Source organism: Impatiens glandulifera, chromosome 2 (assembly GCF_907164915.1).
Source record: "Impatiens glandulifera chromosome 2, dImpGla2.1, whole genome shotgun sequence".
In the NCBI taxonomy this organism is placed as follows: Eukaryota; Viridiplantae; Streptophyta; class Magnoliopsida; order Ericales; family Balsaminaceae; genus Impatiens; species Impatiens glandulifera.
Genome location: NC_061863.1, coordinates 24,408,216 through 24,421,067, shown reverse-complemented (window position 1 = coordinate 24,421,067; position 12,852 = coordinate 24,408,216). Strand labels below are relative to the sequence as shown.

At 32.9% G+C, this 12,852-nt stretch overlaps 1 protein-coding gene across 1 annotated transcript; it reads right to left on the bottom strand.

Annotated features, from left to right (window-relative positions):
* Positions 1-1,187: 1,187 nt before the first annotated feature.
* LOC124923886 (phosphatidylglycerophosphate phosphatase PTPMT2-like) lies at positions 1,188-8,223 on the bottom strand. Its single transcript, XM_047463869.1, has 7 exons — positions 8,115-8,223; positions 7,470-7,896; positions 5,534-5,656; positions 3,560-3,653; positions 2,532-2,614; positions 1,866-1,955; positions 1,188-1,778 (listed from the first exon to the last, which is right to left on the bottom strand). Exons 2-7 carry the CDS (start codon positions 7,680-7,682, stop codon positions 1,398-1,400), a joined length of 984 nt encoding a protein of 327 aa, XP_047319825.1. The 5' UTR covers positions 7,683-7,896; positions 8,115-8,223; the 3' UTR covers positions 1,188-1,397.
* Positions 8,224-12,852: the final 4,629 nt, after the last annotated feature.

The following is a 12,852-nucleotide window of genomic DNA, read 5'->3' as shown; positions in this document are numbered from 1 at the left end:
AATTGTTAACCAAAATCTTTTATATGGAGACATATTTGTATCTTTGATCTTGACCGATATTAGCGCGTCTGGGGAGTTCGCAATCCATCAACTACTCATTAAACATTATTATTATTATTATATTATAAACCATTTTTTTATTCATAATATCATTTATTAAAATATTCTTTTAATTTTAAATTTACTTTCATACAATATATATTTCCAATATCAAACTATTATTTATATAAAATTTATTTATTTTTAATAATTTTAAACCTAAAAAAAATTATAAATACTTTGTAGTTAGTGAAATTTAAACCTTTATCTTTCCATCTTGACAATAATAATGTCTCTGGACGCCTTGCATCTATACTTAGCTCCCAATAAATAAATGTAAAGGAAAGTCCCGATACAGAAGCCTAACTGTCAAGCATGTTCCTCCTATCAAGAACTGACATTAGAGAGAAAGATCTTGAACTCCTCCAAATAACCCAGCACATCACTCTTATCAATCATACCGGGGAATTTGAGCATGTGACCCTAAAAATAGGGTGAATTGAAGGAAGTGAGAGTGAATAATTTAAATAGCGCTGGTGACCCTCTTTTTTTTTTAATGACAATTATACCCTTGCGTAACGCAATTCCAGTTGTGTGACGCAACCGAATTTTTTTTTTGTCTCGCGGTTGCGTGACACAACTGGAGTTGCGTGACGCGATTGCGTAACGCAACGGGGGTTGTGTGACGCAACTGGGACATTTTCGTCCAAAAAATTTCATAATTAAAATTTTTTGAAAAATAAAAAAATAAAAAATTGCGTCACGCAACCTGAGGATGCGTGACACAATAAGGACATTTTCGTCAGAAAAAAAAAAGGGTCACCAACGCTATTTAATTTACTCACCCTCACCAAAAACAATTCACCCTATTTTTAGAATCATTTGCTCAAATTCCCTATAACTCCCGTCATATGCCCACCTTGCCATCTCTCGTTCATAGCAATCTTGCACTTTAACTTAAATAATTAATATAGTCAGTGCAGCTTCGAAAATCCGTCTCATGAACAAAAAGCCATATCTTTTACCAATCACAGTTATAATCATTATATACATTTTACATGCAACATAGTTTTATACCATATTTTCTTAAATGGAAAATTTTTAAGAATTTCATAAATCTGGGCAGAGAGTAAAAATCAACCAGCATGGATCCTCAATACACACACATATATTCATAAGAAATGGTTAAGATGCAAATGTCATTTACAATATATACTTTCTAGATACAAAAGTATCTATCCATACAAATTGGTAACTTAATAATTACAGATGCTTATGGAAGAAGGCTAGTTTAGATTATGTACAACACAACAAGCATATTTGGAACGAAACCCATGGATTTTTCATTAACCCTGATCTCAAAAGACCCGAATATCCACACTAAGTATTCCCATTTCATCCGCTTTTTCATCAATTTTCTTCCCCATCCGGGCCTCTCCACTCAAACACTTAAAAAGATTTGATCCACCGCCTTGGAAGAACCACATGCAAGACAGTCTTTCCAGAGCCGCCTTTCCAGCTAACTGAATCTCATAAACCAACCTTATGTCTGTCCAACTCTTTCTCTCCCAACCATTCAACAACTCACGTGATGATTCATAACCTGATAAATCGGTTTCACTTACTATCACTACCGAGCCATCATCGAAAGCAACCATATCAAGTGAGGATAGGAGGATCATCCTTGAGATAGTGGCAAAATGGTGGATATTATGCATATGGTAGAATTCTTGGATGGCCTGTGAGTTATTAAAATAAACTAAGCAAAATGAGGCCAAATTTTTGCAACAAGCCAGCCCTATGAGCGATGAACTAATTAATTATACCTGCCACTGGGCAGATGCCAATAGCACCCTAGGCCGAATTGACTTTACATAATTGTAGGCAGACTGCGGAGCCATATACTTGTATCGAATCTGTACAGAAACATCAAATATAGAAAAGAGCTAAGAAAAGATGGAAGAATAATCGAATAAACGCATAAATAAGCCCTTTCTAAAGTATCCATCAATTTTGAAATTCGCCCTGAAATTATCAAATCGTTCCGGTATGAACCCTTTCTAAGTGATCATTTGAAAAGGGATTTTTTCAGTTCAAACACTTGGCCTCGTACAAGCGTTCAATATGAACCCAAATTTTTCGATGAAAAATGAATTATTTGTGTTTATGACTAAAACATCCTTCATATTTAATATTTAAAATTCTATAAAAATAAAGGTAATTTGGTGTTTTCGTGGATGATAAGATAAGGGATTATTTGGATTAAACAAGGGCTATGTGTTGACTTGGAACAAAATGAAAGTGTCTGAATTGGAAAAAATGGTTCTACTTGGCTGAGAGTTTGACCCGAAGAAATCAGGACAGTTTCATAGTTTAAGGGAATTCACCAAAAACAATAGTTTAAGAGTATTTAGTTTGATTTGAATGATTTGTTTTAAGGACTAATTTATGGGTTTACTCATTGAGGAAATTCCTTGATATTTGTTACTCACCAGATAACAGATGACAATAGTGGTGCTCCGTCCACGACCAGCTTTGCAGTGCACATAGGTAGTTCGCCCAAATGATGCATTTTCTTGAAAAACCCATTGTCAGTCATAAGGGCCAATAAGAATAAAAGATTATCGTCATCCAAATCCAATAATTTAAAGCAATTAATAAATAAAATGAAAAGTACTAGATCACTTGACAGCCGACCACCAAGGGAATATAGTAGCTAGTTTTCCTACATTGTCGCCTAAATTTGAAGTTATTGCAGAACCAAAAGATAAACAGTCAACTATCACGACACCTGTTCCAATTGGTCAACAGAGGAAAAATAGCACTAAAAAATGTGTATATTTTTATATATGCTCATTCAGTAGCATATCATTAGCAAATCATACTGCAAAATGAATATGAATAGAAAAGTAAGAAATCTAGACCAGCTTCATAGTCAAATGATGAAAAATAGGATAGAATCATGGAAGTTGATTTATTAAAGCTTATTTTGCTTCCTCAAAAGATTTGTAGACTCATTTTGCTTCGAAACTTTTAAAATTGGCTCATATTTCTTCTCACCTTCAATTTTTTCCTGACACGGTTAAGTTCTAAATTCATCTATACACAATTCTTTCCTCTTAAAAGGGCCTTTCTCTCTTTTATTGCAGCTCATTAATCTCAATTTTGGCTAAAATATTTTTTATTTCTAAAATACATATCAAGATATTAGAGGAATTCACCTAAAAACGACGACGATAAATAATTTGAGTCATTTTCAAAAGTTGTCTAACGAGCCTACCACATATTGAGGAAGAAAAATATTTGTTTCCACGATCATAGGAAAGGAGTGGAGAAGGTAATAATGAGTCATTTGTGCAGCAATCCGATATGCCTGAGTCATTCTTATATTACTTTTAGCATTTTCCATTTCAGACCATGTAGGAACCTTTGATGGTGCTTGGAATTTGAAGAATATATAGTGCAACTTTTTTTATATTTTATTTTGTAGCAGTAATTATGAAGAATAGTTAAAACTCACCATGAATAAAGTCTACCGCTTTGCAGATGTCACCTTGTGATGGAGCAAATAGATAATCTCGTGTTGGAAGTACCAAATGAGCAATTTGGTGAACCTGCCATATTGCATCTCCATATATACATCAACAAGGACCAAAGAATCACAACAAATAATATAAATTTTTGCACAGCATCCAAGCTTAACTGCAAGGCCACAGATGACTTCCAAGTATTTATACTTCCGCTAACAAATTTGTTTAAAATTAACTGATCAATGTGTTGTATTTTTTTAATGTACATTCACATAGCATACATGTTTCGTAGCCAAAGTGAAACTGTAGACTGATGTTTGATACCAATATAATAAATATCAATCATCAAAATTTTTGCATGTATTACTCATCATAACAGATTAAAAAAAAGTGTTTGCATAGAAATATCTCATGTGAATATCTATAAACAGTTATAGGAAACAGAAAAAATAGTGAAAAATCATTTATATAAAATACCAGCATCGTACACACCAACACTTTGTTTGATGAAGGGCCTCTTTATCTTATTCCATCATCCACACTTTGTCAAAAAAATCATTCAAATCAATCTAAATACTCCTACCTTATCTTTTATAACATTATAAATATTAAATACAAAAGATAAACTCGTGCAGCTATGTTGCACGGATACGGGTATCATATCCGTGCAAATTTTTAAAATATAGGATACGATACGTTTAGAATACGGCAATTTATATATATAAATTTAATATTGAAATATATAATAATATATAATATCTACCCCTACAAGTACAACTCAGCAAGTGTATCACAGCTGTGATACACTTGCTGAGTTGTACTTGTAGGGGTAGATATTATATATTTCAATATTAAATTTATATAAATATTATATATATAAATTGCCGTATCCTAAACGTATCGTATCCTATATTTTCAAAATTTGTCGTATCGCCGTATCCGTATCGGATACGATACCCGTATCCGTGCAACATAGCCCGAGACACTAGTTCAATTTCTGACTTGCATTTCAGAGTAGACTCATGACAAAAGATAGGGTGACCAAGTTTCTTAATATCATGGAAGACGATTGCCCCATTTGCACAAGAGAAATCGAATCTCTTGAGCACATATTTGGTAATTGCACTCTTATTTCTCAGATTCGACAAATGCATGATGGTCTCAATCTTCCCCAATAGTTGCTTGCAATTAGGGAATTCATGATCGAGAAGACTAGGACATGTAACTTCTACGCCAATATTCTCAATTGATTTTTTTGTGCTATAATTAATGAAATATGGGGAGAAAGGGATGACACTATTCCAGAATTAGAAAGTTAGGATGAGATTTGCAACAACATCAGAACAACCGGAATTGCACTTATTCACAATTGGATAAGGATACACAATACCTTCAACAATTGGATCATTTATCAAGAATGGGACATTGATGCCAACAAAATCACTACAAGACCTGAAGCAAGATAGTCTTCTAGAGTAGCTTATTTACTTCCTTTAGTTGTTTTGAAAAAGTGTAAGCTGTTGTTGGCATGCTTGTTATTTCACTATCGTAGAAGAAAAGTGTGTTTTGTTATCTACCATATTTTCTCGATTTATCGTAGAAGAAAAGTCTGTTTTGATATATATAAGTTTGTTCGGATTGGGGATATGAAAAAGTGGGTTACTTGGGTAAAAAGACTTACAATGGTATTTTGGTTGATAATTTGATTGATGAGGGGATGAATGAAAAGTTGATGGGTTATTTGAGATTATTCAAATAACCCAATCCGAAGTCATCTAATCCAAATAACCATAAATAATTATATTTTTTTTTCCAAGAAACGGCTTATTAAAGAAAAAGAAAACAAACTACATCAAACAAGCTCTATAAATGAAATAAATCAGCTAGAAATGCTAACAATGAAAAAAATATATATGGATACAACCAGGCAAGGTGGAGTTATTTTAGTACAATAAATAACTCACTTGATATAGTGAAGTTGGAACGAGAGTTTCATATGGCTCGTTTAAGGTGATTACACCCCTAACACCAAGCTCTCTCAACCTTTTGACATCAGCTGGGAATGGCACAGCACCTAATAATACAAACTGAAAAAATGCACGAAAATATTAGACATGAAGATCAACATGCCAATATAAAGAGTAAATATCACTATTACAGTGCTCCATCTAATGCATTCAATATCAGTCATTCCATGCCTATTTGTATCTTCAGACATTTATTTAAGAACTTCTTATAACTAAACCGAGCACAGTTAAGTTTCCTCGCTTCTGGCCTTGTTTGGATTGGATCAATTAAATCATCTCGAATAACCGACCATCTCCTCATTCAAATCAACCAAAATGCCCTCTATTTCTTTTTTTAAAATATTCTTTTTCATTATATATTAATACTTTTAAGTCTTATAACCCAAATAATCATTTTTCATAACCCCAATCCAAAAAATGTTATTTAATAACCCCAGTCAACAAGGTCTGATAAAACCTCAGTACTTGGATGAGAACCATATATAGGCATTAAGATACAGCACTCTTGACCTGAAAAATGTTCATGGGTTACATGGTTATCCATGTTGATACCACAATGAGTTTTACTAGTCAGATGTGACAAGGATACATGGTTATCACGAGTAACCTTATCTTATTTCCTTAGGACTATTTGTTACAACGTTTTATAATCAGAATCGTGATCCAGGAAAATCTCAATTTTTTATGTTTGTCAAAAATCTGAATATTGAAATCCAAAGAATAATTTGGATCATAATTTTTTCTTTAACAAAAATCATTGCCTAAAAAGTTGTTTGAACAAGATGACAAAGCATTAATAAAAACGATTTGGATCATGACCTTCATACCAAATGAAAAATATCACACTATAATCTGACTGAATCGTGATCTAGAAATAAAATGGATGGTGATCGTGAAAACAATCTTATAACAAACAAAATAAAATCAATCTCAATTTTAGCTTTGACAATTTTCGAATAAGATTGTGAATGTGACACAGATTGCAACAAAATACCACTTTCCAAATAGGCTCTCTTATTTCAAGCTCAACATTATCATATTATAATTATACATTATTTATACCTGATATAGCTCAAAGTGAAGTAGACACAAATTCATTATCATAGTATCAAAGCCAATGGACCTAATGGCCCCATTTCAATCCACCATGTCCATCTAAAACCCTACCAACATAATTCACTCCAATGTGAAGCTAAACACATAATTACTTAGCTTGGAAGATGCAAATTCTAAGTAGCAGAACCTAATGGTTTCACAGATGGTACACATCTTGCTCTGCCTAAAATCCAATCCAACAAGTGTTCAATCCTACCAACTGGATATCTGATCAACCTAAGACTAGATGTGACTTTCTTGACATTGCTTCTTTAACTGAAGAGATGTTAATTTAAATCACTAGTGGTTGCATTATGTAGTAGTATGACTTCCTCAGGAAAAAAGACAGTTAGAAGTTTTGTGACTTCCCTTTAATTTATTTTTCTAACAAAGTTAAGGGTTAAGATATCATATAAAACTTCTTGTGAATTTCGTGAATAAAGATTTGAGAACAGGCCTACAGTCTGATATTTATCATTGAATTGTGTAATAATACAATTTACATTTAATATATACATCAAGAAACGGTTATACTAAGTGCCACATTATCTCACTAACAATACAATAATTATAATAATATTAGCACTTCTCAAGCTGATACTGAAGTAATACAAATTTACACCTTCAAGTTAGTTCAATAACAATAACAAGATGAACCAGTGGTGATTAAACCACACAAGCTGGAATGACAGATAAGAAAGGCAGGTTCAATTGCAATTTTGAACAGAAAGAAACAGGCTCATTAATCAATATCCCAAAGAGAAAAATATATTGGTACCTCGTCAATCAAATCCCACCAACGAAACTCTGCCTGAATCTTATTCCTAAGAACATTATACAGTAAGGTCGGGTAAAACAGAGCACGCCCCCCTGCTCCAACCAAAACCCTTTTCGTATCATTTACCAAAATACCTTTGGTTACAGTATTCTCAGCATGTTGTTCATTTCCAGTTCTTATGCCCTCCTCTCTTCTCACTTCCTCAATATGCATAATATTCAGATAGTTCAGGTCCAAACAGCCAATTTCCAAGTTTGAAAATAAAGAAACCCTATTATCTCATGAATCTCAAATCCACCTTTACAACAACCACTTGCTAGAATCGAGACAATGGTTATCTGTTCATCTCATCTCAATTTTAAAATATATCTAGGCAAACTGTTTATGGGTTTTCTTCGTTCCTTCTGATTAATCCATCCAACAATTTCTGTTAATAAAACGAAGTATATAACTGTCAAATTCATGTAATCGTGATTAAAAAATAGCCTAAGACTTCGAACAAATAAAGATTCATATCAAAACAACAGTCAAACTACATAAGGTAGAAATTATAAATTACATCATATTTCCAATGATAAGGGTTATTTGCAGATCATCAAGACAAAACTAAGAACAGATCAGAGAGAAGTGAAATCTGAAACATACTTTGCAATCGAATAATCAAGCCGTACACCGCACTCTTCTCTCCCCTTTCTCTCTCAAGCAAATTTCGCCAAATTGAATAAGAAGTGGAAGCTACAGAAAGTTCTCGCATATTCTTCATCTGCCATGTGGTCGCGTGTGTGACAATTAAAGGGTAATTAGTTCATTTAATTTTATTGATTATTATGTAATTATTGTATTTTTTATAAATATTAAACTTGAATTTTTTTATATTTTATTTAAAGATGATAGATATTTAGACAAAACTGAAAATATTTAGATATTTTAACTATTAAATTAGATGCTGACAGCTTTATAATTGTGTTTGGAATGTTGATTTAGGGAGACATTTGTTTAGAAAACAATTATATGAAAAATTGAATGATGTTTATAAATAATAATATAATATTTTTTAGAATGTAATTACATAAATTTATTATATATAGTGTTTGGTATAAGGTATTAAATATATAAGTATAAGTTATACGGGGTATAAATTATAAATAGTTATTTAAAGTATAAATTATATAGGTTATTCTTGTTTGGTTGAGAGTATAAAATAGATATAAATTATATAGGTTTTATTATTTTGTATTTGATTTGTGGTATAAAAAAGTAGTAAGAAGTGCAAATGACTATTTTATCTTTATATTTATATAAATTATTTTAATATTTATATTATAAATAAATTATATAAGTTTATATTAATTAATAATAATATCACTCATTTATATAATTTATTATAAACATAATTTATTAATAATTAAATACAATTTTTTATTTTTTAAATTAATTATACATATGACTATTATTTTTTAATTAGTATTATTAGTTTTAAAATAATTATTATATTTAATTGTGTATAAAATTATCACAATTAAATTTTTATACTTAAAATAATATAATTTTTGTTTACAAAGATAAATAAATATATAAAAATAAATAATAAATAAATAAAATTAATATTTTTAAAAGAAATAATAGAAACAGAAAAAATATAACAGAAATTTGTAAGGAAATGAAGTAGCATGTTTTAAGTGAATTGAAAATTTAATAAGAGAAAAGACTTTCAGATTTTCCTCTATCTCAAGAGGTATCTCAAACCTATGAGGATGATCAAGGGTGATAACTTTTGGGAACATAGTATCTATGTAGAACTTTCCCTTCTCTAGATCAGGTACAACCCTGTTGCCTCAAATCTGGTCGTTTTGCCAAATTTTATTGGGATTGTTTCCGATAGTATACATTGTTGTTTTACTTCACTTTAAGATCTCTCTCATGGTATTAACTGACCATTGGACCGTTTCATCATATTGATCTTTGTTAAATTTGTTCCAGTCTTTCTGATAGTGATTATTGAACTGGATGTTCAATTGATCACTTCTTGCTTTCTCCATGGTAATCTCTTGCTTCTTGATTTGGAGAAATAATTTCCTTAGTTGATTCTTAAGGTCTGTTAAGTTTGCAATCTCATTTTTCTTCATAGACCAAATTGGAGGGACAACAGTGCTGTTGGACGTAGTTGTTGTATCTTTAGAAGGCTTATCACCAGCATTGCCATTATTTTTATTACAATCAACAGAAGGGGTTGTGATAATTGTTGATGTTGCCTCCTTAGTACAATCATTTCTTGCTCGGTTAGATTGGTCATCTCATTTAACCCTTCTGTCACCTGAATTTCCAATGACCTGAGCCCTTCCTATCCTCAAAAGGATGTCTTCATTTGGTAGCTTATCATTTTTTCCAATATTTTATTGACCTTCAACAATAGTCTCTTCTTGACCGAGCTTATTTTCGTGGATCTTAGCTTTAGGATCAAGAGTTGCTAGTGGGGAGAAAGCTCCAATGTGGATAGGCTGCGGTTCTGACCTTGTTTTAGTTGTTATAGTTCTAGACGATTTTGGTTCAGTGTTTGGGATTGCTTTTTTGGCTTGTATTTTTCATTTACCTTTGAATTCCTCTTTGGTTTCTTGGCTGACTGAGATTTATTTAAATCTGAATTTAGATCCATCTTTCCAACCTTATTTCCTGCCTTTGATTTTCCAACTGGTGCAATTATTATGGATTTGTGGTATTCTAAATCGCATATAATGGCTTCATCAAATTCGGTACTAACATCTGAGTCAAATCTAGCCTCCATTTTAGAGTTTATGTTAGCATCCAATTTATTTCCATTGGGTTTATCGAATGGACCCACCCATGATATTGGCCTTTGACCTATCAACATGGTCAGTTCTGGATTTTAGACCAAGGTTTTTAGCTTTCCCGGTTGCTTGAAGACCGAGTTTTATAGGTCCCTCGGTCCTGATTTCCGCATCTAGCTTTGTTATAGATCTCTTGTCTTTCTCATGTGCTGAACCAACGTTTTTATCATTTATTCTCGTATCATGACCCATAACAACTTCAGATTTAGACCCTATATTGATTTCGACCGTATCATTTTCTAGCTTGGGTCCAGAATTTTCAGCATCCGGTCTTGTAATATCAGTTGAAGGACCGTGGGTTACATCATTTCTGGTTTCTGCCTCTATACTTGTCAAGAAATCATGAATCTTTTCAGGTGCTGTATTCATACATTGTAAAATTGCGTCTTGAACCAGAACTACATCAATCCCAGACTCAATAGAAGCTCCGGCTAATTCAATATCTGACTTAGTACCAATTTTCTCAGCTTTTTCAATTTTCTACAGATTTTGACCATGAATAGCAAGATTTCATTCGATCGAAGTTCCTGTTTTCTCACCATATGCTAGATCTGTAATATGGTTCCCAATTTTTGAAGACATCAGACCCATCATTCCTGCAATTTCAGAAGCCAATTCTGCATCCCATGCTAATCTGCATGACCCAGCAATTTCAGATCTAATGCAATCAACCTTCTTGCTTTTATTTTTGTCAAACTCTGCATTTTTCTTCATTGATTTAGACATCTGATCATGAACAACAGTGTTTCTGGATTCTATAGAAAATTCGTTCGAGCTAGTTTCTGGATATGATCCATTCTTCATAGCATCATCTGAGTTAAGTGAAACTTGGTTGTCCTATTCCTGTTCAGTCGGGGTTTAAAAATTACAACAGATATCTGTTTCCCGTTTTTGACTTTCTACATTATTAAATTTGCATCAGAATCCACTTCTGCATTAGGTTCATACCCATTTTTATCTACATTAAATTCTTATGCTCTTAACCCATCATTTGTTTCTCCATCCTTGGTTGCCCCAGCTTTAGGACTTGCATATTTCATCATAATTAACTCATTATCAAGACCGATGAAGTTCATAACTGCAGCCTTGTCATCAACCTTAACAACTAGGCTTTGATTAGCTTAAGTACTTGGATCAACAATTCCAGCTTTGGACCCTAATATTTCAATAGAATGTGAACTTGATGATTTTTTGAAACAGCATCCAATTTCCAATTCCTTAGCATCATCCGCAATGCTCAATGCAGCTTCAATTCTTTGATCATTCATCTCTGAATTGAACCCTGATTTCATAGAAATCTTAGGACCCGAATGATCTTCTATATAAAATCCATTATACCAGAAGACTGAGGGACCATCTAAAACGCAACTATTTATCAGTTTTCCACCAATTTCAGCAGCAGTTGATTTTTTTACAGTTGAACTCAATCTTGCTTTAATTCCTAATGTGTTAGCCTCATTAGGACTTAGAGTATCATGTGAACAGCACCTCAATGACTGTTGGACCGATAAACTGTTAGGATTTAGCATCCCATCGGTTTTAGCAAAAGGACCAATATTTTCCAGCTTCTTCTTTCCATCCAATTGACCCATTTTTGTTTCAGTTCATTGTTCAATCTTTCTAGATCCAGACCCTGACTTCACATACCCAAACCCTGATTCTTTAGTAGCTTTGGAACCCGATATTTCATTGGAGCAGTCATTAGATCTCAGCACGTTTATTCCAGACCCTGATTTCACAACAGTACTGTGACCCGATTGTTAATAGATTTACACCCATTAGACTGTAGGACTGAGGGAACAATAAGACTGCATCTACCCATCAGATTCTCATCAGATTCAACATCAACAAACTCTGTTTCCTTAGCACCCGATGGTTCACCCGAATTAACCAAATTAACATCAGATTTTAGCACTATCAACCCAGACCCCAATCCTGAATTCAAATATGTATTAGGACCCGATTGACTTAAGAACCGAGGTACATATATAACTGCATCTACCCAACATATTTTTATCAGTTTCAGCAAAAAAAACCCTATTTCAAATTTACCCACTCCATATGACTCAGCATTAGCTACCATGCCATCCATACCTGAATTCAACTTGGGACCGATAGAATTAGGACCCGGCAGACACGAACCTACATCAGCTCCTAAATTATTTAACTCTACATCAAACCCTAAGCTCCCTACATCAATTGAACCCAATAAAGCCTGAAGATCAAAGGAACTGCATCCGATAGACCTGGGACCGATGGAAGTGCACCTAATAGACTAATGAACTGCTTCTTCCATGTTTTAGACCCGATTAACTTCATATTCAATGGGGGGTCAATTTCAAGACCGATTTTATCATAGATATATCATTTTGGTCTAGGATGCCAACCTTAGACTCAAATAAAACATCCTGTGCAGCTGATCTCAAGACATTTTTACTAATTGCAGGAATTAGAATTCGATCCGACTTAGTTCCAGTTTTATCATTCCTAACCAAGCTAATCCTATTTTTTTAACATGCTCATGCTCATAAATGATA

Coding starts and splice junctions, on each gene's coding strand:
- LOC124923886 (XM_047463869.1), bottom strand. CDS start 7,682: ATGCATATTGAGGAAGTGAGAAGAGAGGAGGGCATAAGAACTGGAAAT. Junction 5,657..7,469: donor GGTGGGATTTGATTGACGAG/GTACCAATATAT, acceptor GCATTTTTTCAG/TTTGTATTATTAGGTGCTGT. Junction 3,654..5,533: donor TTCCAACTTCACTATATCAA/GTGAGTTATTTA, acceptor GCAATATGGCAG/GTTCACCAAATTGCTCATTT.